The sequence below is a fragment of the Pelecanus crispus genome, chromosome 6, assembly GCF_030463565.1.
Source record: "Pelecanus crispus isolate bPelCri1 chromosome 6, bPelCri1.pri, whole genome shotgun sequence".
NCBI lineage: Eukaryota > Metazoa > Chordata > Aves > Pelecaniformes > Pelecanidae > Pelecanus > Pelecanus crispus.
The window spans coordinates 7,184,303-7,211,460 of record NC_134648.1 but is presented as its reverse complement, the minus strand read 5'-3'; the positions used below and the strand labels follow the sequence as shown (position 1 = coordinate 7,211,460).

General features: G+C 35.9%; 1 protein-coding gene across 3 annotated transcripts in view; it reads right to left on the bottom strand.

Annotated features, from left to right (window-relative positions):
- The window catches only part of ANO3 (anoctamin 3), a 211,199-nt gene that overhangs the window by 56,739 nt on the left and 127,302 nt on the right, over nucleotides 1-27,158 (bottom strand). For 2 of the 3 annotated variants that reach the window (XM_075712002.1, XM_075712003.1), the window contains exons 4-6: nucleotides 18,910-19,046; nucleotides 4,990-5,142; nucleotides 2,411-2,511 (exon numbers count right to left, since the gene is read on the bottom strand). In XM_075712002.1, coding sequence (XP_075568117.1) covers nucleotides 2,411-2,511; nucleotides 4,990-5,142; nucleotides 18,910-19,046 — 391 coding nt within the window. Of the gene's footprint in view, nucleotides 1-2,410; nucleotides 2,512-4,989; nucleotides 5,143-15,637; nucleotides 15,728-18,909; nucleotides 19,047-27,158 lie in introns of those variants that run through there. The other variant, XM_075712004.1, reaches the window with a different exon arrangement.

Below are 27,158 nucleotides of genomic sequence, written 5' to 3'. Positions count from 1 at the left end.
CCGAAAGACAAAATCTTGCAACACTGTGCAAGAGAACAAGGGTGAGAACTGCATGAAAGTACTGCAGGGAAGGTTAGCTCTCTTCTTTGATTATGTATTAAAAATGGACAGTCAGAAGGCACTGATAAATCAGACAAAGGCTAAGAGAAATAATCTGTTCTTAGAATCACAGAATATCTCAAGTTGGAAGAGACGCATAAGGATCACTGAGTCCAACTCCCTGCTCCTCGCAGGACTACCTAAAGCTACCTAAGGACTACCTAAAACTTCTTGGGAGGGAATGACTGTAGTTCATGGTACTTGTGGGAAAACTGTATGATTTAAGCTTCCACTGTCCACCGAATGGAGAAAATAGTTACCTCAGGAAAACAATACATGCCATCCAGTTAAGAAAACTTTGATTTAAATAAGCAAGCTCAAGACTTAAAACAAACTTAAGTGCTTTTGACAGAACATGTAATTAAATTAGAAAATGCATGGTCACAGGATGTTGTTACGGAAGTGTAGATGGTTATTTTTACATCCATGAAAAACCATCAGAGGCTAATATAAGCAAAGATGAAAATATGAACTCTGCCTCAGAAAGTCTCTAAACCACAGCCTTCTGGAGAGAAGGCTTCATGAAACACTGCTCTAGATTTGCTCAGCTTCTTTACTGGACACTTTAAACTGGTGGCTGGCAGAGCAAAACAGACCTTTGTTCTATTCTGCTATGTCCAGTTTGGGTTCACAATTTTTAAAATTTTTTAAATGTATGGAAATTGAAGAAATAGCCTATTTGAAATATTCACACAAGTTTTAGATTGCAATTTCATTTAAATTCCTATTAAAATCTTTTTAAAAAAGAAAAGAAATGCTGATCAATTTACTATTTCTCATAGTTGTATTATGGAGGTAGAGGTGGACAGTGGGCTGTTTTCTTACCAAAGAAATGTGTTTAATTCTACAACAAAACTGCCAACAAGGTGAAGCAGCAAAACGTAGTATTTTATGTACTTTTGGTGTACTGAACTCAGTGGGACAGAAGGAAGCTAAAGCAACAGCTGAGAAACAAAGAAACACGGATCAGACATGGGGTGGGGCAGGGCGGGGGCGGAGAGAGGATATATTTACATGTCAGTTAATAGTATAATAAACAAACATGACTTTGAATGCTTTCCAAATTAAGTAGTATTGCAAAAGTCAACCCTTTGTTTTTCTTGAAGAACACTACTGATCTGTGATGTTACTAAAATGATGAAAAGTTCAAACCATTGCTAAATCCTAAATTAATTTTGGGACTTCACATATCAAAAGTAAGAAAGAACTATTTTTGAATAGGAATTTAAATTGTTTATATGTGTGTGTACATGCAAACACTTCTATATTTAAAATGCTGACAAGAATTATTCAAACTGCTCAAATGGCACTACAATAATATTCTCAAACGTATGGATGATTATTATAGAATACTTTTTTTTTTTTTTAAATAGAAAGGACTTGGAGGGCTTAATGGGATGATGTGGAAACTCAGTGTAGAACTGGCTATTTGAAGCGAGTTTTGAGCAAAGGATGCTTCACAATGACTGTTTCTGGCTTAGGACCAACGCAAGAGAGCCACATTGTGATAGCTGAAATCAGCAGGGACATGAAAGATAGAGCACTTGGCAATTCAAGTGAGAAGGAGTGCTGTAAGGGTATTTTCCATCAGTCACACAGCTTTGGCATCTGGTTACCGCTTTAACTTCTGATGAGGTTTACAGCACGCTACATGCTCTCCTCTCTCTCGAAGAACATTAATAAATTAGAAGAGAGACATTTTCTCCTTTAAAAACTGCTGTATTATTGCAGGAGATACTAACTTGTCCTACAAATAAATAAGAAATATGTATTGCAAAAACATATGATAGAATTTGTTTAGCATATAGACAAGGAACTCAGTTCAGTTCATTATTCTGCCAAAGGAAAGCTAGGGGACCAAGAAATAAAGGTATCTCATTTTATTCAAAGTATACTAATATGTGTTATACCGGAGACAGAGAAGACACCAGCTATTTCTGTCATTTCACTTGCCTTTGGGTAAGACTTAAGAAATACCCTAAAATCACGGAGAATACTTGAGCTCAGGTGGAAAAATATCTGAAACTCTGCCAAGGACATCCAAAACAATGTGTGAGCTACTAACAGTATTTTCCAAAGACATATGCTCGATTTGCCTTGGAAGGTAAGTTTGAAAACAAGTACCACAGGTAAATGTGAAAAGAACGGCGCCTATTATTTGTCTCTCCTCTCTCCCTATCACCTCATTAAATTAAATATAAGCATGCCTGGCCACAATGCAGAAAAGACTGTATTTTAGCCTTAAGGTAAGTAATGAACTGTTAATATTAAGCAGTAAATTACAAGTTTCTTAAAATAGTTTCCACAATACCTGAAAGGCATCCTGATGTTCATTCTTTCTGCGTATTTGCACAATGTCTCCCATGGACAGTGAATTTTAACAAACATGATATCACTGTTTGTCACAGCTGGCTGTAAAGAGTGGTAACAAACAAATACATATTAATAATTCAAACTTCTATGGCATTCACCTTTCTAAAAGCATTCTTCAGGGTGAAATTCTGCTTTTAGACCTGAAGTGTCCATGCACGTCTGAAAACATGGTTAAGGGCTCCGAGCTAGAGAAAGGAAAAATAGTAACTTCTTTTTTCTCAAACCCTCTAATATGAGTAAACTAGCAACCATCAAAAGGAGTATGTAGGACAGATCTTTGCTTATAAACACAGCAGAAGTAGAGAAAGGCTTTATGCAGCATTTTTTACATGGAATAAATGAATTAATTTTAAATCCTTTCAAAATCATCTTAGATGAGCAGTTTGAAGACCATTCTGTGTGTCTCCCATTTAAGGAGAAGAGTGCTCAGCTGCTAGAGACATACGAACAGCTGAGAGAAGACTGCAGGTCCCACTGCCAAAATGGTAACTGCAGGGAATGGCTGAGTAATTGTGATATCTGCTATGAACTTATAAATGTGATCTCTGTATGAATTGAGACTTTTTGTAAAATGACAAGGAATACTCTACACAAATGTTTTTCATCACTCATTTATTTGTACATAAAACAGGAGTTTCAGCATTATAGGTTCCTACATTTATCTTTTCTTATGAACACTTCAGTTCCACATCCTTCTCCCAGATGTATTTGCTTGAGCTTTAATAAGTAAGTATTTTGGTAGACTTGAGTCTGATTAAAGCCTCCCAAAAACTCAAGTAATGCAAGGTTTGGTAAGTAAAGCTAAAATAAAGTTTAGTTAATGGGTTAATAAAGTTTAAAATGGTCACAATCCTACCTACCAGTTCCATAAAGTCATATCACAGTTCAATAATAATACTTCTAGGATTTGCTTTTTCTCAAAACATGTGGATAAAAATATACTACTGGAAGACAATTTAAAACACTTGATATCTAGAATTATGATCTTATAAACCCACATTTTTTTCTGAAGTGTTAACACTTCTGAATTGACTCCAGCTAAGCTTGTTCCAATTTCAATAAATATCCCAAAATCTGATAATTTTTTCTACTAGGCTCCAAACAATTTTAAAAAGCCTTAAAAACAAATTTTAAACTACTGGCAGGCTGGTTATTTATGAATATTCAACAATATCTATGAATATTCAACATGCTACCTTGTCAGCTAGAACTTGCAAGGACTTAAACAGTTAACAGCTCATTGCTTTAACACAGAACATGCAAGCTAATTCTATTGAGTTGAACTGTGTAAGTCAGGATGAAAGACACATGAAGTACAGGAACTTACTTCAGGATAGACTAAATATATGGCCGTTTTACAAGTAATTAATGAAACAGCAAAAATTCAAACCTGTTTTCCTGGGTTTGTTTTCCTTCAATTTTATATTAATACTGTCGTTACTGATATTCCCATCACAACAGCAACAATTTAACATGCTTCTGAAATGGTTCTAGATGGACAAATAAAGGCATTTGCCCATCATTTCACAGAAGGAAACTGAAAATTCCTGAATATCCACCACACTCCACTACCACACAGCAGGGAAGGAAAAAATAAAATGCAAGCAAAACCACAATTCCCTATAATTTATTTTTTGACAATGCAAAGAACACCTTGGTTTTAACATTTATTTAGAAGATTGATTGTGAGCACCTAGACACAAACATTAGTTAATCTCTAAGGTACCAGCAACTGTATTAGGAGCCTTGGAACTTTGGGAAAACAAACTATAACAGATCAGAGTCAAGACGACAAAGTTACACCCATGCAACTAAAAAAAAAAAACAAAAAACCACAAAACCAAAACCCTTCTAATACTCAAAGTTTTTAGAAGTTTGGTATTTAAAAAAAAGGGAGGAAGGATTTGACAGTGAAAATTTGCACTGTGCATAAAATACGAATTTCCTTTTCAATACTATGAGAATAACAGGCTTTTTTTTTTTTTAAATGTATCCAAGAAAATTCAGAAGCCTGAACATTAGCACTTAAATTGTAAACTAGTCTAGCTCAAAGAACCCAGTGCAGATTAAGCCATGTAAACTAGAGATGGATTAACTTGACACTGAAAAATCTTTGCCCCTTTAAAAACAGACATTTAGTATCACGCGTTCTGCTGAAAGGCATAGAGGTTATATATTAAAGCAACCACATGAGTTACTGAAACTTCTGTTGTGCAAGCATAAGGAGCTGGAAGTTTTCCCTCTATACTGCACTACACCTGCTCCAATTTAAAAGTGATTATACTTCGGAGGGTGCATGCGTGTGTGTATATGGATACAAGCACGCATCCCCAAAACATGTTAAAACATGTTAGTGTGCTAAACACACACTATCAAGCAATTGTTATTATTAATTTAATAGCATTAAACACAGCCTGACTGGAAAGGCTGGTAAGAGTGTCAGAAATCATTTATAAATCCCATAAAGTATGACAGTATTACAAAGGGTTTTTATACCGCATAAGCTACAAGACTCACCTCTCGTTCCAACATCAACCCTTCTGCTCTCAAATTCTTCTCAAATGTGCTTCTTTTTTCTACCTGTGGACTTGATTTTTTGTAGACCAAGATGTAATCAATGCGTTTTTTGCCATCTTTGAAGAAGAGGCCTGATGATGCCATGGCATCAGTCTGAAGAAGATAAAATAAAAATATACTAAATGTGGCATTCATAAAGATGAAGAGCCCCATCACGAATTCCGTGTAACACAGCATTTCCTAAAGCATGGAAACGCCCACATATCCACAGGATGAACATGTAAAGAACAAGTCACAAGAACAGGCAGTTCATATGCATCAGTTGCTCAGGATTTCACATTTATTAGAACAAAACAAAATAAAATAGCTCCACAAACACCATATTCTAGCTATTTCTTTCAGCTGTGGAAAAATCCGAAAATTACTGTACGGTTTATATAAACTTCTGCTAATCCTTACTTTCCAGTAGGAATTAATAACATGTAAAGACAAGTAAATTAAGCCAAGTTTCCCAGCTTTGTACCTGGGCAAATTTTACAGAACAAACATATTTTCTCCAAAAGAGAAATAAATCTGAAGTTTAAAAAAGAAGCACTATTGATTGGAATGTTTTCCCGGATATTCCCGTTGAAGTGCTTTTTCAGTGTCATGTTAGCAATGTTTAAATCTTGTCTAGTTCCTTCCCACCATGCTTGCAAACACCGGGAATTCTCTGACCTTGATATGAAAAACCCTGCTTCACATGCCGCTGCTGAAAGCTATTTTTGCATTCTGTGTTTTGCATGATTCAGAATAGACAGTGACTGTATCAACTGGTGTCAGACTATGAAGACTTTGAAATCTGAAAAGGTAAACTGAGAAACTATCATCATCTTCTGGAGAATGCAGCACTCATTTTAACACAAACTGTCCAGAACAAGTATGTTAGTTTGAAATAAGATAAATTACATCCATACATATGGGACCAGAAGTCTATGAATACTGCATCTTTTAGCCAACAGGATACTCCGTCTTAGAAATTCATCCTGTTTGGACTGTTTGATATGAAATTTATAATACTCAGAGTTATATCCAATAGTTACAGTCTCCATTGATAAACAGAACCAACTGTTAGTGCGTGCTACCACCAGTATAAATACTGGATACCAGCTCACTTGTTTCTACATGAAAGGTTTTTCTTACTCCCACATACCTCACTGCCAATGTTCTACTTACTTAGTGCTTCTGAGAACTCCTCAGTCTGCAAAAACTAAAGTTTTCTAACAAGATTCTTCCTCTTTCTCTGCTTTTTTAACTCCCAAAGGAACAATGAAGGAACAGTCATTCTCAGACCACACAGTGTTACAAAAAAGTGCATCATCACACATCTGGGAACATTATTTAAGTACATTAAGCTTCAATTTAAGTACAATTAAGCTTCTTTTTCCCCTCAGCAGCTGGTGATGGCATCAACTGTCTTTCTTTTCCAGATGATACTTTTCAAAACTAACCATAAAAGCATTGTTACCTGCTCCAAGGTACATACCTGCTTATGTATTTTATTAACAAGTCCGTAAATACAAAATTAGTGTTAGAAATCTCAGCTTCATCACACTTGGCTAGAGTTATGCTGTCACTTTCGTACTCTGCTTCAGGTGCAACCATCCACATGCGGAAGCAATTTGTGTCTTTGGAACACAGGAGAGGTGAATTCAAATCCCTCCAGGCTAAGCTGAAACTAACCCGAGTCTTCTACTACCTGGGTAAAGGTCTTCATTTCTAACCATAAAAGGTGGTATCCTTTTCTTTCCTCTTTGAGCTGGCATTTGTCGTCTTCAGAATTTTCTATTTGCTTCATGTGCAACTTGCTGTGAGATGGGTAACTAGCTCAGGGCTACAGGGCATAGTGCAGAATCAGGCACTGGGGCTTTTGGTGTACAAGTGCTGCTTGATCCCCGCCACGCTTGTCTCCTCCTGCACGCCCAGGCCACTGCTGCCTTTTCTCCACCACAAAATAACAGATAATGTAGAATTCAGAAACCTCTGAATACCTGCCCTTGGCCCAACTGAGGGAAAATGCTAATTTGAATTTAAGATGGGGGAAGAAACAGGCCAAATCACATCAAATGTAACATGAACTAAAGTAACTAATACATTATAGAATGTGATTAACCTGAATTTAAGAATCTATCTAGAGTCAATTATACAGATCACTTACATGCAAAAAAAATTCTAAAAGCTAAAAAAACCCGAAGAAACCCAAACTACCAAATCTAGAGAAAAGAGGAATAAACACAGAGAGGACAAGATGTCCAATGTAACCAAGAGAAACAATATAGAAACTGGAAAATAATTAGGAGAAATGGACAAACATAGGAGGAATAATCTTCCAATCCTAAATTATTTTGGAAGGTTGTTGAGAACAGGAAATATCCTTTCCTTTTGCTTCGCTTTTGACTTCAGATTTTCCTTTTTTTATTCCCGTGAGAAATTAAGTTAAATATAAGTGAAAAAAAAGGGAAAGTAATTTATCAATATATTGATCAAGCATTTGTTGAAGAACAGCATACCCTATACTCTATTGATTTATTTTTTTATACATTCTTTTATTTCTGTTTATCTCAAGATATGCAGATAAATAGTATCTCAAGTCCAAGGTAAGGTAGTCAAGATTCTTCACCAAGATTATTAGTGCACTGAATATAGAGTCTGACACCCCTTCTAAGAATTCTGAATGGGGACAGAGGTAAAAACATTAATTTTTAGTCTTTTCTAAAATGTCGTAGAATCATAGAATCGTTTAGGTTGGAAAAGACCTTTAAGATCATCCAGTCCAACCATTAACCTACACTACCAAGTCCACACTAAACCAATCAAGGGTTGACTAGACTAAACCATGTCCCAAAGTGCCACGTCTACCCGTTTTTGAACACTTCCAGGGATGGTGACTCCACCACCTCTCTGGGCAGCCTCTTCCAATGCTTGACAACCCTTTCCATGAAGAAATTTTTCCTAATTTCCAACCTAAACCTCCCCTGGCACAGCTTAAGCCCATTTCCTCTCGTCCTATGGCTAACTACTTGGGAGAAGAGACCAACACCCACCTCACTACACCCTCCTTTCAGGCAGTTGTAGAGAGCGATAAGGGCTCCCCTCAGCCTCCTCTTCTCTAGGCTAAACAATCCCAGTTCCCTCAGCCGCTCCTCATAAGGCCTGTGCTCCAGACCCTTCCCCAGCTTTGTTGCCCTTCTCTGGACACACTCCAGCACCTCAAGGTCTTTCTTGTAGTGAGGGGCCCAAAACTGGACACAGTATTCCAGGTGCAGCCTCACCAGTGCCGAGTACAGGGGAACAATCACCTCCCTGCTCCTGCTGGCCACACTATTCCTGATACAAGCCAGGATGCTGTTGGCCTTCTTGGCCACCTGGGCACACTGCTGGCTCATGTTCAGCCGGCTGTCCACCAACACCCCTAGGTCCTTTTCAGCCAGGCAGCTTTCCAGCCACTCTTCCCCAAGCCTGTAGCGTTGCATGGGGTTGTTGTGACCCAAGTGCAGGACCCGGCACTTGGCCTTGTTGAACCTCATACAGTTGGCCTCAGCCCATCAGTCCAGCCTGTCCAGGTCCCTCTGCAGGGCCATCCCACCCTCCAGCAGATCGACGCTCCCACCCAGTTTGGTGTCACCTGCAAACTTACCGAGGGTGCACTCGATCCCCTCATCCAGATCGTTGATAACGTTATTAAACAAGGCTGGCCCCAAAACTGAGCCCTGGGGAACACCGCTTGTGACCGGTCGCCAGCTGGACTTAACTCCATTACTTATTATTATTTATCTGCTGTTTCGGACCAATAAATCTCTGATTCATTATTTCATCTTTTTCTCGACACAGTGGTGGGGAAAATTATCAGAAGAGCATTTTTGTGCAAAAAAGAGTAAGCTCTCTACTCTTTTAAGATTTCCTGTTTCACCTGGAAAATGTATATAAACAGGACTGATCACTGTTTGTTTTTCTCTTTAATCCTCTTCATGTTTTCTACCCTCTTAGTTTTCCAGATTTTCTGAAACAGTAGCCACCTGATCAGCTTTCCTACATTTACACACATATGAAAACTTATTTAAGTTTGATCTGAGAAATTCCTTTTAGAGTATTGCTATATAGTTCAGCTTGCAAACCCAAGTTTTAATTTCACCTTGTTCTTTCCAAGTCTTTAAATACAAGAACTTTAAATCTTATCTATTTGTGTACTGAGGCTGTGAAGCACCCCCTCACTCAACAGTAAACTCGTTCATAATGCAGAATCGTAATACACTGGTTTGCATCAGAATAAAATATTACCTAAGACTTTGCCACTACAGATCTGTTGCAGTTCTTTTAGATTTGCTAATTTTTCAGATTCTAATTAGCAAGCAATGCCCTCTTTACAAAGTGGGAACAGCTGTTTTACAGGCTCTTTCTCTCTCCAATTAATTTAAATAGCACAATTCGCAGAAATTATAACTATTTCAACTCCACTGATTTCAGTCTACAGCTCTGCTCTGTAGATTAAGCTTTTGCCAAATTTTCACCCCACACATAGAAACAAACATTCTAGAAGAGTGAGTTGGAACCTTTCCCAAAACAGTAAGCAAAAGTTCATGTAAGAGTAAATGACATGGTACAGTAGGCTTCAGGTTTGCGGTATTTTAATAGCAAAGGCACTAGCAAATTTTGAAACGTACTGAAAATTAGTGAATAATGTACCATAACATATCAGTATACTTTCTTTTTTTTTCCCACTTTATACCAGTGAAAATTTTAACTTAATGAATAATATGTACTACCTAGGTAAGTTCAGAGGTAAACTAGAACCAACTGTAGCTACAGTATATCTGTCATAACCATTCCTTTCACCTTCATTCAACCATTGACAAGCCTTAACAAGGCTAACGTAACAGCAAGTGCTTAAAGGCTGACAAAATCTCTATAGGTGTATTAATTTTTATAAATTTTAAATGATTATTTATTTTCCTGTGGATATGTGATTTGTAGACCAAATTGTTCTCAGACACAGGCATGACCATGAGGTATCTAAGTGCAGAGAGAGCCTAGCGGGGCTGTGGATACTCCCTCTCTTCCTTGCTTACCATTCCCAGTCCTGTGGTTCACACAGGGATGGTGCTCCAAAATTCTTCCTCTCTATCCCTTTCCCAAGCTCATTTACTCCATACTGCAACTTTATCTGCTAATTGGAATTGCAATTCCATCAATACCTCACTGAACTTTGTTACACTAGGCATAACAGCGACAAAACCCTGTTATTTTTTTTTTTAATCAATTAGCAAATTTCCATTGACTTGTCCAAATATTTACAACTTACGTTGGGCAACAGCAAAACCAAGTACATTCAAACCACTATGAAAGGTTCTGTCTAATTTGCTTATACATAAAAGCTCCAGAAAGAAACCTGTCTGGGAGAGAACATGTACTAGGAAGCACGTGGTATTTCCCTCTACCACTAGCCCAGCATTCAGCTAATTTCAGCTCAGGTTGCCATGTGTTTGATAACTTTCCATGGAATTCCTCTTCCATAACTTTGTCCAGCTGCCCCCAAATCCATGTAATCTTTCAGATTCCCCAAAACCTTTTATAAGGATTTCCACAGCTCATTTTTGGGAGAGCCACCTCCTTTTCTTGGTTTGAGTTTAGGTCAAGTTAGCTTTATTTAATGTTTCGCGGCTATAATTCTACAAACAAATATATGTGGTATCTTATGCTATGTAGGACCTTATCATTACTTTAATACAATTAATGAAAGTATTTGACTCAAATATCCCCTTAAAATTAACTGTACTCCTAATGTACATTATATAAATGAAAAATGACTTTTTTTTTAAAGCAATCACTATTCTTCTTTGGCCAAACATGTACAGTCCTCCTCTTATAATGGACTTCCTTACTAAACTTCACTATTATCTACCATCAGACATGACCTATTAATAGAAAATATTAATGCAGAGGAAATATTAATATGTCAATGATAAAAATATGAGCATCTTATTCTGCATATGCTATATATTGCAATAGTATATTATAGCATTTGTATTATATTAATAATATAAAATATTGACTATTTTGTAGACTAAAGTTAGATTTTAATATTCAACCACACTTAACAGCATTCAAGCCAAGGCAAAAAGCTAACCTCTTACAACATTCACCTTCACAATACAAAGGGACCTCTTCAGTGGAGTTCCAGTTTCTCATCTTAAGCTTGCAAATTCAATCACTACTCATTTGACCACTGACCAATTTTTGGAAATAGCCTTCAGCAGTTTGTATTGTGTTAATTATTCTAAGGGTTTAATTAAAAAGCCATTTGAGGACTCTTAAATTATGTTGGCATTGTTTTATGCAATGATATAGTACAGACAACTGAGATCCCAAACTGTGAAGCTTTACTTCAACCTATTTGATTCATCAACTTGATGTCTCCTTAAATGCATGTCATTATTGACTCTGGTAGGAATAGTGACAAAGAAATTCTTATTCAGGGAAAAATTCAAAGTACTTCAGTGTGAATTTAGCCTAGGAAAAGCTGCATTATTAGATTCTGCATTGTGTTAATTTTAATAAATGTATTTATTCTAATTTACTATCAACATCCAGTAAATCAAGTCTGATATGAAAGAAATTGTCTAAATTGTCTGTTCCATGTATAAGATTTTCATTACCATTATCTAACATATAAATGCTAAACAAAGAGCAGGGAACAAGACCTTTAATAATTATATTTTATGATTTGCCTCCCCCCCCCCCCCAGTTTCCTGAAATTTGCCAGCAATGGCAATGAAAATGAGCATGATTTCTACCTATTTTATACATATATACACATAAACACAGAGGCTGACAACTCATTATTTTAACATCATCTGTTAGTCGTTTGCTGCTGATGCACTTTGTAAGTTCCTTTAGAATATGTCTAAAAAATAGTGCTAGTCTGGCAGCGTGCACAGCGTGCACTGGACTCAGCCCAGAGGAGGTTATTCTGACCCAAGGCACCCATTCAGGGAGAAACAACTTTTACATTGGGGTGTAGCTCAGGCAGTGAACAGACGGTTTCAATTTCTGACTTCAAGGACTGTCGTTTACTTAATAAAAAGTATATAAGGAAGTTCCATATTTATACATACAGAGAACATAAATTCTCAGCCATAATCAACAACAGGAGCGTTCACTTACGTAAGTGATTGCTCTTGATACAGTACACAAGAATCAAGCCCCCACATTTTGCCTCTACAGTAGACAGGATGAAGTTCAATGTTCCTCCATGTGGACAGTGTAATTTTGAATTAGATTTGTAAAATTATGTAAAGGGAAGTAAATATACCAACAGAATAGTAACTGGGATCCAAAAGATAGATGGATGCGCAAAGCTGGGCCTCAGGATTCTCTTTTTACAATTTGGACCCCAAATTTACTAAATTTCTCTCCCCAAAATCTTTTTAGTTCAAGGTGATGATGTTTAGAACAAAATTAATTTCCTCCCTAAGACAGCTTGTGAATTCTGACAGCTAAATGTGCTAGAGAAGAATAGTTTTGATAAACTTTTACCACTAATGAAGCAACATATTAAAGAGAGACTTACTCAAATGTCTTGGGTTTTTGCCCAGGGAAACTGTAAGAGAAGGGAAGGGCAGAATCCAGCAGTAGAAAGTGATGCTACTACTGGAAGTGGAAGGACTGAGTCCCAGCATCACTGCTCCGTAATAGCACCATCGCACCAATAGCATTTTTTAGAGACAAAGATGTAGGGAAAAGTTGTAGAACCAGAAAACATTTGAGGAAGAATGAAAGACAAGTAAACAGACTTTGAAATGTATTTGCTTCCTCATGGAAACAACAACATGTTCACTGACCTACTGCTGCCACATAAAACTTCTGTAAACACCACCATAAAGTTCACTGGCACTGAGACTTACAGCCCAAACAGGACTGTATAGAACGTCCCACAACACATAAAATCACTTTGTACACTTGCAAGGAAAATCAGCTTGGAATGGAGGAGTAAGAGGAGGAGAATGACGTTTACAATGCAAAGCACGCTGGTTAGCAGAGGTGGGGCAAGGAAAAGCACTCTTCATGTCTTGTTTTTTAAGAGGTGTTTTAGAGATAATAATGGATGAGTTCAGGGCTATTAAATCATGTATAAGACAGAAGTAGCCAGGGAAACAATTTGAAGAACTAGGGCAGGAATTCTGACAGAGGTAAAGTCTGATGTGTGAAATTCTTGGGCATGGTTAACTACCTAAAACTGCAAAATCTACATGAATAGCTTTCTCCTTCTGAGTAGAATGGTTATCTCTCATAAAAGAAACCTTTCTTCCGATATAATTTATTATTGTTCTTAGAACTTCATAAGATGCTATTAAGTGGAGCAATTACTGGCTGATTCATGAAAAACACCTTTGATTTTGATTACTAATTTTCCCTAATACTGTTACTATGAACTTTGCATCAACACCTTCAGTAATCACACTGAAGGGTGCCACTATTTCAGTGGTTAGTGTCTGCATCCAGAGCTTATGACTCAACTCTTATCTTTAAGTATTTTCTAGAAATAAATACATTTCTGATGCTAACTACAACGGGCTTATTTCCATGAACAAAAGTGAGATTCCTAATTAATGCTTTCTTTGTTTCAGGTTGTTTAAAAATGAAACCTAGGACCCTAACAAGGTAACAGACTTCTTAAGTTACACAGAATAAGCTGTGAAAATATTTTAAAAGACTTAAAAATAGTTCTAGACTCATTTTTTGCATTTTAAAAATCATACTGTGATTAAGAATACTCTAAGGTGTGCTTTATGAGAAATTTTCTAAGCATACAACTAAGTTAGCAATCATCTTTTTGTGTCTGAAGGGTTTTGGAATGGATAAGCCAGAAACAGACTTATTATATTCATCCTTTCAATTACTTAATTCCAAAAATATAGATTGATTGATTTTAAGCGTGTATTCATTTTTTTCTTTTTTTTCTTGTTTTTTTTTCTTTTGCAAAAACCATGAGCATAATAACCTAGGAAGGAAAACTGGGGACATATTTGCATATGCAAAGATATCCAAACTATCTTGGGCATCAGAGACAACACAGCCTGGTTAACAGGACAGGCTGCCGCAATTACCCATGCTAATGGCTTTCTGTGTATGCTACACTGTACCGTGCAGAACCTAGCTGTCCTCTGAACAGAGAGGAAGACTTCCAGAATAAAGACTTCCTAATAAAACTACAGTTTAACTTTTAGGAGTAAACTAAAGAATTAGTAATTATTTTAGCTTCTTCACAGAGGACTTTTTTTACATTTTCATTCTATTCAGGCTTACAGAGTAAGCATGAAAAATACATTTGTATATAATATGAAAAACATTTTGCTTCAGGAAAGGAGTTGGTTTAGGTGATCTTATGCAAAATTTTGACAGTAAGTCTGTTCAATGTTACTGTCTGAGGAAGCAGCAATGGAGGATGTCTGGAGACAAGAGGAGGCTTCCCATTTTTAATATTTAACCACTTCTATTTGCTCTTCAAGTTTAATTAGGGAGGCCTTAACAAAAAGCATACTGACATGACCACTGAAAATTTTTTTTACATGTTTATTTTTTAAAACTTTCATCTTTATGATAAAATTACTTACTACTCTCCCTGCATTTCCTGAAATATTTTCTGAGCTTTTTTTTTTTTTCTTTTTAAACAAAACCTCACAGCAGATGAGAGCCGTGCACTAGAAGCATAAACATGAAGTTAACTTTTGTTGCACTTTACCATGTCATTCTATTCTGGGATAATGATTTTATCTGTTATCATTCCTTTTAAACTTTATTTACTTTTGAGTTATTAGACTGCATTTGTGAACTACTCCTTATTCATCAGTCTCCCTTTGCTATTCTCCTTTCCAGTACGCTGTTGTCAGCTGACATCATCTAGTTCTTATTTATACACTAAAACATTTTTATTGCCAAACCTTCTCTTTTCGCACGCATGCCTGACTTCCACTGAACACAGGAGCAGGATTATGAGTGAAATAACGTATGTGAAACTAGTGATAAATTGACAATATTGGAACATATAGCACAAATCTGTGCAACTCAAAGTCATGGACTTACACAGAAAAAAATGAAAACAGAAAATAATCCCTGCAAAGGCATGGAAAATAAAATCTTAAGATTGAAGAGCATTTTTATTCTGCAGATACTACATTTAATTTATTCAATTTTTCAAAACCACTGACAAAATTCTGTAAGCAAAGTATTTGTTTTGCAGGAGAGAGAGGAACAGCTATGCTCAAAATCACAAAGAATCCAATAAAATGCCTAAACAATGTATTTCAGGTTTTCACAGGTAGATTTATCCTTTAATAATCGCTGTAATAATCTACACTGAACATAATGAGTCTTGCTCAACTTATAATGAATTTTCAGCAGTATGTCCAGCTGATTAGATACAAGTCTCCATATGTTTTGGCCAATTTCTTGTTTAAGATCTTATTTAAAACTCCTTAGAAGTTATGTAACATTTCTGGAGACTGAAAGAAAAATCGTTTCAGATCCTATCCAACATAAAGCTAGTCTAGACATGCAGTATTATAGTGAATATCAGTGGATACCAGAAAAAGGCAGTAATCTAGGCTACTGTCTAGGCAGCATTTCTGAACCCATAGTGATAATATGTCAACTTTGTTCTAAAAATCCTTTCTTTACCTTGCCGCATAGCAAAATACACTACCTAGATAAAAAATTCATCTGATAAAAAAAAATCATCAGATCAAAGAGAGTAACAGTAATGTAGTGAATGAAAGAAAATGGAAGTGTAATTTCTCAAATATTCCTATCTTGCCACTATACACATGATAGTAACTGGTATGGAAAAGAATTCACTGCCACTGACTTTGCTGCTTCTCTGGACAAATGCTGCCTTCCATTCAAGTGACGAAGTCTGTTTAGCCTGCTTTCCTTTCTTAGTGAAACTAGAACATTTCAAATATCAACTTTCCAGTCACAGACCTCCTCATTTCCTACATTTCCCATGCAATAGCAGATACTACTCATTCCATACTTTGCTCAGCAGCCACTTGTTGGCATCATTCCTCTGCATGAAATCCCTTGGCAGAATCGCATACATGAAGCCATACTTTCTACACAATCTCAACAGCAGTTGGCGATGAAAAGACAGCAGCGATGGATAATGAAGACAGCTTTTTAATGGGTCTGAACGACTCACAGTTTTTCAATATGAAATCTGTGGATTCTGAAATGACACCAACCTACACTAAAGGAGATTATGAGTTATAATCAAGGAAACAAGAAAAGTAGATGACTATCCAGATGAATGTCAGCATCCAGGTGCTATATCAAAATTATCTGATGTTTCTAAAGCTTTAAAACTGCAGCGATACCAACCAGATTTATGGAAAGTGCTGCATCATGTATGTGATCTGAAACACTAAATTCCCCCCAAAAAACGTGTATTGGCTTTCACGTCAGCAAGGCAAGTTCATTATTGCTGAAGTATCCAAGTAGCTCATCACTGAGACAGATAATAGTACCAAGCATTAATTGCAAATAGTTTTCTAGCAATTTTTCCCTGAGTCTCTCAGGTGTAAAACAACCCTTCCAAAACAAGTCTAAATTAGAACCCTTAACAGGCAGAGAACAAGAATAAGCTTTTACCCTTGTATGCTTTGCCAATGTGGTGTTTCTCATTCTCATTCTCTGGTCAGACTGAGGAGACTTTTTTTAATCATGATAGATCAGTTTATTTTCCAAATATATGAGAGTACTTACCAGCTGCAAAGCTGCAGATCTGTCTTCTGTGCTTTCAACAGTCTCAAAAAGAATTAAAAGCCTCCTTTTTTTAGTTTTATATCCATTTTGGGAAGAGGTTTCCCTTAGACATCGTCCACTAATTGCCACAAGGACTCGTACAATAATCCGAAGGCAAAATAGTAACCTTCTTTTCTAATATGAGACTAATCTAAAGTGCCTCTGCCTTTTTCCTGTGGAGGCAGACAGATAGTAAACAGGAGGAGAATCCTGCTTGGTTGCCAGATTTGCAAAACCAGTATAAAAGCAGAAGGAAGTTTCCAAAGTAATTGCTGTGATAAAAGGATTTGTCAAGGCTAAAAGCCAGATGTAGCTTCAGAAGACTGTTTTTAAACTCTGAAGCACTTTGTTCAGTAGGTCAGGTCATATGAAGATTGAGACATAAAAAGGGCATTTTTGTTTAAACTTAACACAAATACAAGGCTCCTCTTTAAACTTTGAAAGAAAGTTAGCTTACTGGATGCCTATAAACTTTATATGAGTACTGAATGCAGGGCTTGGAGAAAACACAGCTAGTGGTCATTTCATATTTCACATGAACATACAAAAAATATTTTGCTTTACCACAATGAAATGCCTGTTACTAGATAGGCATTATCTATTACTAGATTCTTCTGGTAGTGGCCTTACCCGTTATGAAAAATACTTAGCTCTCTAAAATGCAGTCTAAATTCTGCAGATTCTGCATTATTTGTTCTGCCTTTTAGGCCACATTTAACATAAAAAGCTTTGTCTACCTGATCAACAAATTCAAACAAGAACATCCACTACTATTTCTGCCTTAATTTCGCTAGCCTTGCAGAAACAGACAAAAAAGTCTGTGAACACAAAAAGTTCTCATTGCAATGGTGTAGATTAAAATATAACCCTTCTCTGTCATTACCAAAGTTTCATTTTCATACCAGAGATTTCTGATCTGTAAATACTATTACCTGTAATAGTATTACCTTTCTAAAAGTTATTAGATAGCTATTATTATAAAAACTTTTTTTCTAAAAGCATCCCATGAAATTGTCTCAGAGATCACATCAACCTGCTACCTGTGTTCCAGAATCCCGTAGTAATGATGATCAGTGTGACTGAGAGAACATGCTTCACAACAGTTACACAATTCCTGTGAAACACGCATTGAATCCTAAAATCACAAAGTTATGACTATAGAACCTTAAAGCAATTTAAGCATTTCTAGTTTTGTAGCATAGATTATTCATGCTTTTATATACCAAAAATCAGAGAATTGCTGGTAAAAACTGTTCTGCAGAATACACTACTGCTAGTTCTTGAAGAAGAAAATAATTCAGAACTTCTTGAGGTTAGGTCATTTGTCATACACTTAAAAGCAATTATGCTAACGGAAAGGAGAATTAAGGGTCTCCCAGTCCAGAGCAAGAACAAAAAAAAACCAAAAAACCAAACATGTTTTGAACTAAAAATCCGTCATAATTCTTTGGCATTATAGTGGATGAACTGTTGTAGAAAGTGTATTGTGATGAATACTGTGATTAGGTAATTACTAAGCAAGATAACATGTCCGTTTTCTCTGGTGAGATGGCTTTCCCAGTGCTTTAGTTGAGGTTCCTGAAAATACTCCTACACTCGTCTATACATAAGTAAATTTTATCTTTCATTCAATATGTCTGGCTATCATATGGATTTTGCTTAGGAGAATCCTACACTTTAGATCACTCTCGACTGATCATTTGCTACATGAACTTAGTTCTTCTAAACTCTCCTAATTTCTTGAGGCCTCTCAGCTGACATGACTTTCACTCCATCCTGGAAATCCTATGTCCTAAATTCTGTGCAACATAGATTTTTTTGAAAGAAGGCTACTGCTTCTTAGATGAGTTGATACGAATCATTAGCATCCTTGATTCTATATAATTTTGGTCGCTTTTGGTACAGAGACTTCCATTCATTGATTCTGTAGGTCAAACTATAATATGGGAGACACCTAAATTTCTTACCATGAGATGCCTATTTATTTAAGCTGCAACTTATATAATCCCTTAAAAATTGTATTTTAAAAATATTTAAGCACATTCTGACAATTGATACAATTTAATAAAGTTTTGTGTCCGTTACCTTTAAAGATGATTTAGTCCGAGGTTCTGTTTTCTGTCTGGTAAGCTTGTTCTGAATAAGCAATGACTGATCTGTACGAGCATCATAATTTCCATGTTCTGAATCATCTGTGTACGTATCTTTGTCCTTTCCTATGTCTGAAGGAAAAACAGAAGAAAACATTGGGCTCATTTTAGGTTGTAGTGGAGAGAAACTAACAGTATTGTTACAGCCACATCTGAATCTTCCTTTTAAGTATCCACTTTTCAATAACTTATATTCTATCCTTTCCTGCAAAAGTTTTTTAATTTAAATGTTATCATGTTTGTTTTAAACTAGAAGTGACTTCTATTTTTAGAAGAAAGCCTATAAAAACTTTTTTGTATTACCATTCAAATCAAAAAAGCCCACAACACTCTTCACAGTAGTTTAAAAAACCCACAAAGTGATATAAAGTAAATACTCAAATGCTTTTGTGTTGATTCACAATTGTCGAGACTCAAAATGTGTTATTAAATAGGCAGGTGCATCCTGGAGACCAGAGTAACATCTCATGTTTTAAACTTAAACAAGCAGTCGAAATGCCCAATTCCCCTACACACTTGCTGCTCATCATTAGATACAGTATTTGAAAATTTGCATAAGGTATGGCAGTGACCGCTTCAGAAGACATTTTAAGAGGTGTACCTGACAGTAGTAGAAGATAGTTGACACCATTAAGAAAGTGGTTTTGTTTTCACTGGATTTGTTTTTAATTGCTCAATAAAAGTTTTTGTAAGAACTCAGCTGAGTATCGTAAGACAGCTGCAGGTGACTGAGGACCTTCCTCAAAGCTTACTAGGATCCACTCCCAGATTAAATTTCCTCCTCCATCATCACTGCAGGCAAGTTAGAAGGACTTAATCTCTGAGTCACTCTACATCCTCTATCAGAAGGGAGACTTTTTTCCAGACATTGGATTTCCTTGCACATTCTCCATCAAAAAATCATGACAATGACTACCATATATACCCAGCAGGAGTAAAATGAGGGGTAATGCCTGTACAACATTGCACCATGCAAGTTTTAATAAATGTTGGAAGATGGTTAGTCTTGAAAAAAATATTTAAAAGATGAAAAAGATGGAATTATTATTCCCACACAATTGTATCTTGGACAAATTGGAAATAGAAACATATTCTGACCAAAAAGTTACCCACAAATCCTGAGCCAAGTTCTCAGCTTTCACATCAACATGGGAAAAGTCAGGGGAACTGGGAACAGCATTTAGCCCAGTAATTCTAAACCCTAAATAGAAGCCAAGAAACTAGTCATGGTTGCTGTGGGAACCACAATCTTGAATTTCCTGAATTTTATATTCATAAAAGCTCATCTGCCACAACAAAGTATTTTTCATTAAGTTGTTCAGTTAAATTCTCCACAGTAAGTAGTACAGAAAAAAAATAACCACAATTATCTCATGTAGCCTAGACAATTCTGAGATGGAACATTAAACTGGAACATTTACCAAGAGCTGGTTTTTCTGCAATTTAGCTGCTTACATAATCATTACAGAAAATGAGCCCTCGGTAATTTCTGATGCTGATATTAACCTCAGTATATCTGCAAAGGGATTTCTTGATGTATCAAATAGCCTGTTTTAATTGTCAGAGCACCACTCAGATTTTATTTATTTTAAACAATGTTTTAACCTAACATACAGGTTGTTCTGTGTAATGAAGTGAATGTAGTAAAAAGACTGTGAAAGAGGTTTGAAGTAGTAGGTATACAAAGTAGGAAACAAGGTACTTAAGCAACTTTGCAGATTTGACTCACGCCCAGATGTGATGAGCTCTTTCAGCTTTACTAAAGATCAAGGTCTTGTAACAGAAGCCAGTAAAATGAAAAGAAGAAACAGGCCTATGGAACCTAAACTTTTGCATCTAGATAGACCATTTAAGCTGAAAGAAAGACTCACATTGAAAAAATCTATGTTTATGAGGGAAGTCTTAGAGGATTAGACATTATAAGTACACCTAATACTCAAAAAAACCCCTTTGCAAAAGTACATAATGTTTAACAATTTAAAGTTACAAAATGAGTTTCCCCTTAGTGCTCAACATACTTTCACCTGCTAAACATTTTTATATTTTCAAGGACATAGCTTTTAAATTGTATGTATTTTCTGTTAAAAAAAACAACCCAAAACTCCTTCCATTTAGAGATACTTGCTATCTTGTCTGAAATGTAATAAAAAAAGGTTTTAGCAACAAAAAACCCCCATAAAATAGAGAAATTTAAAATTAAAAAGGTACAATCCTTGTACAAAATTTAACAATACTCGCTCTTGTACTTTTCAGTAGTTGATGACTTATTTTATGCATCTAAGGGCTGCCCTACAAAGTAATGGTATCAACACTATAAAAAGGGGAGGAATGAAGATTAAAACATAGCATTTAAACAGTGCACTTGAATAAGCATTTGTTACACCTGTCTGAAAAAATGTCAGACTGAGAGACATAGCATACAATCCGTATTTTAGAAGTATATTCAAAAGTGTGCCTTTTTCTTAATATTAGTTTTAGACATTAATGTCAACAAAACACCTAAAGTACGCTTTGTAGATACTTTGAATAGACTAGCAGTCCCATTTATCTCTTTGGCAGCACATATTAAAACAAAATCTTTAATATAAATAATTACACTCAAAGAAAAAGTTCAATGGATTGCATCATATTTCTATACCAGAACAGGTTAGAAAGACCAATTGCAATGTGTGCATGTAGTGGGAGGCTCATTTTGTTTCTTCAGTTGAACTTTTTGTAAATTTGTTTTGATTAGTTTTAAAATTTTTGAAGAATAGAGAATGAAATATGTTGGGTTTAGAAAAAGATCTTGAGAGAAGATGACAGAAATGAAACTTTGCCACTAATAGCACTGACTATGTTTTTGTATTCTTCTATGACCAGTTGTTTTTTCTGTAATAAGGTACCCACCACTTTCATTAAAAAAAGAAAGTCTCTCTTCTGTAATTTTCCCACCCACCAAGCCAAAATTACATTCCCTTAAAGATAAACTTACATGATCTAAATAAGTTGAGCTTGATCATTCCTAGCATCACCAATACATAGTACAATACACAGTGATTTAACTTTAAGTCTTTCTTCAATAACTGCAGTTTCTAAACTTCCATTACATTTGTATATGTTTGTCTAAAAAGCTATAAAGTAATACTATTTTCTGCCATCCTTTCTCCTACAATCTCTATTATTTGGTTTTGCATTTTAACAGCCATTTGGGATTGCCACAAGCCAAACCAAGATAGCATCCCGGAACGTCATGGCTGGAGTTGTACCTCCCAAGGATGTTTTTAATGTAACATACCCCAAAAGCAATGATACGGACTAACGGTCTTTCTATTTGACTTGCATTGTAAGTATTCATCTTTAAATGCAAACACGAAGCCTCTATTTGGCTGCAGCTCCACAAAATGTCATAAGAAAAGCTTGGCTGCCTCAAGCTCTTTCCCTCTGCACTGTGCAAAAGCTACTGTTTACTTCATTTTTTATTTCCCATCGTGCCTTCCCTGGCCTGAGATAACTCATTTGGTTATTATTGTCGAGAACAACTGCCAGCTCTCCCTGCTCTTGTAGTTTTTGGATGGGCTCTAATGCCAACCACCACAACTAGTCTGCTTGACTTTGGGAGGGGGAGGGTGTAAGCAAGAAGCCACAGGAGATTAAGAAAAAACCAAATCCAGTTCATATTGCTCTAGAGGCTCGGGCTTTTACAGAAATTCACAGGAAGATGCTCCTTAACAGGCCTCAGATCACCGCTCGCCTCCCCAAGCCTATGTTCTCTTTTCCACTGTTAATAAGGGTTGTCCCATCTGTGCTTTACTGGGCACAGCTGAAAGACATGAGCAAGAAGTCCCATTCCTATATGCCAGGGGACTTCCAAGTGCTCATGATTTTTTTACTAAACATGGTTTTATCTTTTTTGTTTTATTTTTTTCTCTTTTCAGCGCTAAGAGATTGATCAGATTCTCAGCTGTGTAGGTCTAGTCACTAAAATACTGCTCTACAACCGCCAATGATCAATGTTTATACGTTGAAAAGTGTCAGCTGAGCAGACATAGTGTATTTAGCATTCAGTTAATGTACACTGCAAGTATTAATTCAGTAAGGTACTAGAGTGAATTTTAATTTGTAATTTCCAGAAATGTCTAAAAAAACTTTAGTAAATGTAAAAATATGGCAAAATTGGCAAAGAGCGTAATAATTGTTTATGAAACATTTTTCCATTTCTCCTTTACTGCAGGATCAAATAATTAAAAAAAAACCCTAGAAAAATAAATTCTGTCAGGCTGGGGAGACTCTTGGCTAAAAGCAACTCTCCTACATTCATGTTAAAGTAAATGGCAGATCTGGAGTTATCTGAAAAACTTTGAAAATCTGTAAAACCTTAAGAGATGCAAAGAAAAGAGGGAAAAAAAAAAGGGGGGGGGGAGCATGATTGATGTAAAAAAAAAAAAAGTCTCCTGCAGTGGGAGGACTGCAAATGGGAGGGTGAGACTGGTGTATGCTCATGTCCATGTCCTCAAAGTGACCAGGACATTTGCCTTCATTCTTAACCTGTCTCTTTTTTTTTGTTTTTTTGAGCTCCTGGTAGGATTAATTTTTTTTCCAGGGCTGTTCAGGTAAAATATTATTGCTAATGCAAACAGAATGTGCATGACCCTTTACATGACCTCTTTATATGAGTTTTCAGAGTACTTACTGAAAGGAAGATTTAAATATTAATCCTACAAAATCTTGTATTTCAAAGACTATGTGCTTGCAGAACTAAGTAAACAATTACACAAAGTAACTATAATGCATTTTTAAGCAATTAGTATAGCCAGTAACAATATCTTGCTGATGTATTTCAGTTATTCAGTTACGTTAATTAAAATGCGTGGTAGTTGAGAGATTTTTGAACTGTTGTCACATAAAAATTTTTATTTAAAAAAATCGTTGAAGTTATATATACAATTTGCAAGCCCCAACTGACCTGTTACAGAAAGGAAAATTAATATGCTATTATGACTTCAAGTCAGGAAAAGGAAGGTTTCTGTATTAAACTGTTTAGCTTTCCCTAACACTGCAAAATTAAGATAGGAAAAAAAAAAAAGGCTGAATTTTAAATAAAGATGAGGATATTAAATCAGAGAAAAGCGTGACAGCTTGTAATTGCAGAGGCAGAGACCAAATCACATTTCAATGAAGTGAATGGGAATTTCACCATTCAACTCTAAGTCAAGGACTTCTCTTTAATTAGGTACATACTCAAGTAGGTATACAGTTATAAATGTTACAATACCTGAACATATAACTAAGTAATGTGTACTGTCAGCTTGGATCCACTCTCAAGTATAAAGTGATTTTTAAAAAGATTCAAGCATTAATCAAGAGGATAACAGATCTTTTCATGCTACTAGTTGCTTTGGTTTGCTATCTTGTAATACAGAGCCATGATGACTAACTTCAGTCTTCTGCCCTAAGGCCACTTATAGGATAAAATGTTGGAAAGACTTTCATTTCTGGGAGTCTTTTACCTAACAATGCAGAAGCATTTAGTTTAGAAACTGATTTCTAGGCCCACATTTTTCATCTTCATTTTTGGGCCGCCTTAACTGCTTGGCTACTTTCTATCATATTTTTCTGAAGGGCCAAGAGTGCATTTTCTTTTATGAGACTGTTACAGGACACAAAGCACTTGTCCCGATTTCTCTGTAACATGCAATCCACTAATATATTTTAGATAACTGTAATGTAGGGTCACAAATGTTTTTCAATTGAAGCGTGGCATAGTTACGCTTAGGAAAAATAATATAAAAATTATTCCTAAATAGTTTCTGTTTCACAAGCTTTGATATGATGACTCTTGACTCAATCCTTTGAGCCTTTACGCATTTAGGGATAGGCCTGGTAAAGCTTTAGTAAGAATGACACTGTTGGTCAAGAAATTAATCCCCTTTTGTCCTAATTTTAGTCGTAGAAACAACAAATAACCTGCAGAAGGATATCACTAGACACCTGGATAAGTGGCACTGCGATGGATTTAGGTCGTCTTACTTTATTCTGCTGTTTACGTGGAATACTACATTGTATATATAACACAGGTTTTTCAGCTGCCTGTGTATGTATATATCAAAAACTACCATCACAGACAAGCACAGGCTTTTATTAACATACAATTTCTCATGAGCTTTCAGACAGTCATAACCATTATACAGAATATTTCTCATTTTTAAATAGGGAGTCAGGCAGGTATTATTGCTGTTTGGAGGAGTTAAGATGGTGTACAGAATTGGTACAGGCACATTCAATGCCTAATGGTATCCTGAACTTCAATATTAAGCTTTCCAAAAACTAATCCTTGTTACGTTTCAGCGAGCACTATGCTCATAACAGATCACACAGCTTCTTCACCCATGCTGCCAGCTCTCCAGGCATGAACCAGCTCTAATACGGGAGCTGGACAATTCCCTCACACACAGTACAGGAAAAACTGTATGTTTATATATGTTGATAATGCTGTCTCACAACACAGACAGAATAGATGTGATGGCCCTCACCTATGCAGGCATTGCCTAAGGGCTACAAGCTTCTGAAAAAATTATTCTGTAAGTCACAATGGAAGAAGAATGAATGAAGCAGAAACTGAACCCAGTTTTCTTGAGTCATATCCTCTGTGATCTTTCAGTTCCTCCTTTCATCTTAACATTGTATGTATTGTACAGGTTATTCTGACCATTTCAGTTTATCATAACATCACTTAACCAAAATTCACTTATAAGCACTTCTGTAATCGAGCACTGAAAAAAGTTTTTATCATGCAGTTATTACATACTTTGTTAGACTGCTAATTTTGGTTCAGGTCTTCATTTCTCAGTTCACTACATTGCAGCCTGGCACATAAATAAGGGAGGTTCTTATATATGAGCTTTGTAGTAATTGGATTCAGGATACATTCAGAATACAAGGTAACCGTTATAGCAAAATTATCAACTACTTCATTCACGATCAAGTTCCTATCTAGAAAGGATTTCATGTCCTAAGGAAGATGAGTTACTATGCATAAATAGCTCATAATTAATCTAATTCAGAAAAAAACAGAACTGAAAAAAGAACAAATTAATTGGTGGTTTTTTATTTGCTAATGAGTATTGGCTTTATTTGCCAAATAACTTAAAATTCGATACTCACTATATCTAAATCCTGAATATTGATTGTATTATCCATTACTTATTTTTTACATCTTATCTGAAATGAAATAGTTCAGCCTAATAGTGGAGGGCGGATCCTTTGATGATCCTCTACCATTTCTGATGGTAGGACCTGCAGAAAGCTACTCATATGCTTATTTGTGTTAGAATGAGCAAATTGGATTTTTCAATTAACAAGCAGACTATCAGATTCACAAGTCTTTCTCCCAGTCTAATTGAATTTCCAATATGGCCTAACTCCTGAAAAGCTTGATGCCTTAGCTATATATGTGATAAACTGGATTTTTAAAGGCATTAATCTGTAGCGTAATAAGAAATCACTTTCATAGATCTGGCTCACAGTGTTTGAAAGTGAACATAAAAAAAGGAAGTCAAACCTGGCAACACTAATGACAGTAATTTTAACAACAAAAAGGGACCTAGCAAATGGGAAAAACAAGTCACCTATCAGTCCAAATACTGCCACTGTCCTTCTATTCCTTTAGCTAAACCCAAAGGAAAATTTGAGAAAGATCAGGCTATTCAGTGGAATATTAGTTCCTGGGTTTGTGAGCCTTTGCACCTTACACAGTTCTTTTTCACCTGCGCCATGCATTAGAAGAGAGCACTTATCTCTATTACATCAAGAAAAAAAACTCTTCTTAGAAAAAGGGAGTTATTACTGAAACAAAGTAAAACAAATCCTCCTGCAAATCATTTAAATTCCCTTCAGCTTAACTCAAGAGTACTTTTCAGTTCAACAATAAAGAACTGCTAACTTCTCTTAAATTCAGTCAATTTATTTCTAAAGCATACTCAAAACTCCAAAAAGGTATGTAGTAACCACCTCCTATAATTTTAACAGAGATTACTGAAGAGGATTTTTCGACTGTTCATGGAGATAAAATTCTGGTGCAAATAACCTTAATCAAAATTGTTTACATTCAGATTTCTTTTACAAAAGATGGCCAGCCAAATCTGTGATAGTTCACAGATGAGGTTCATTCCCGTTATGCATATGATGGCCTTTAAGGGAAAAGAA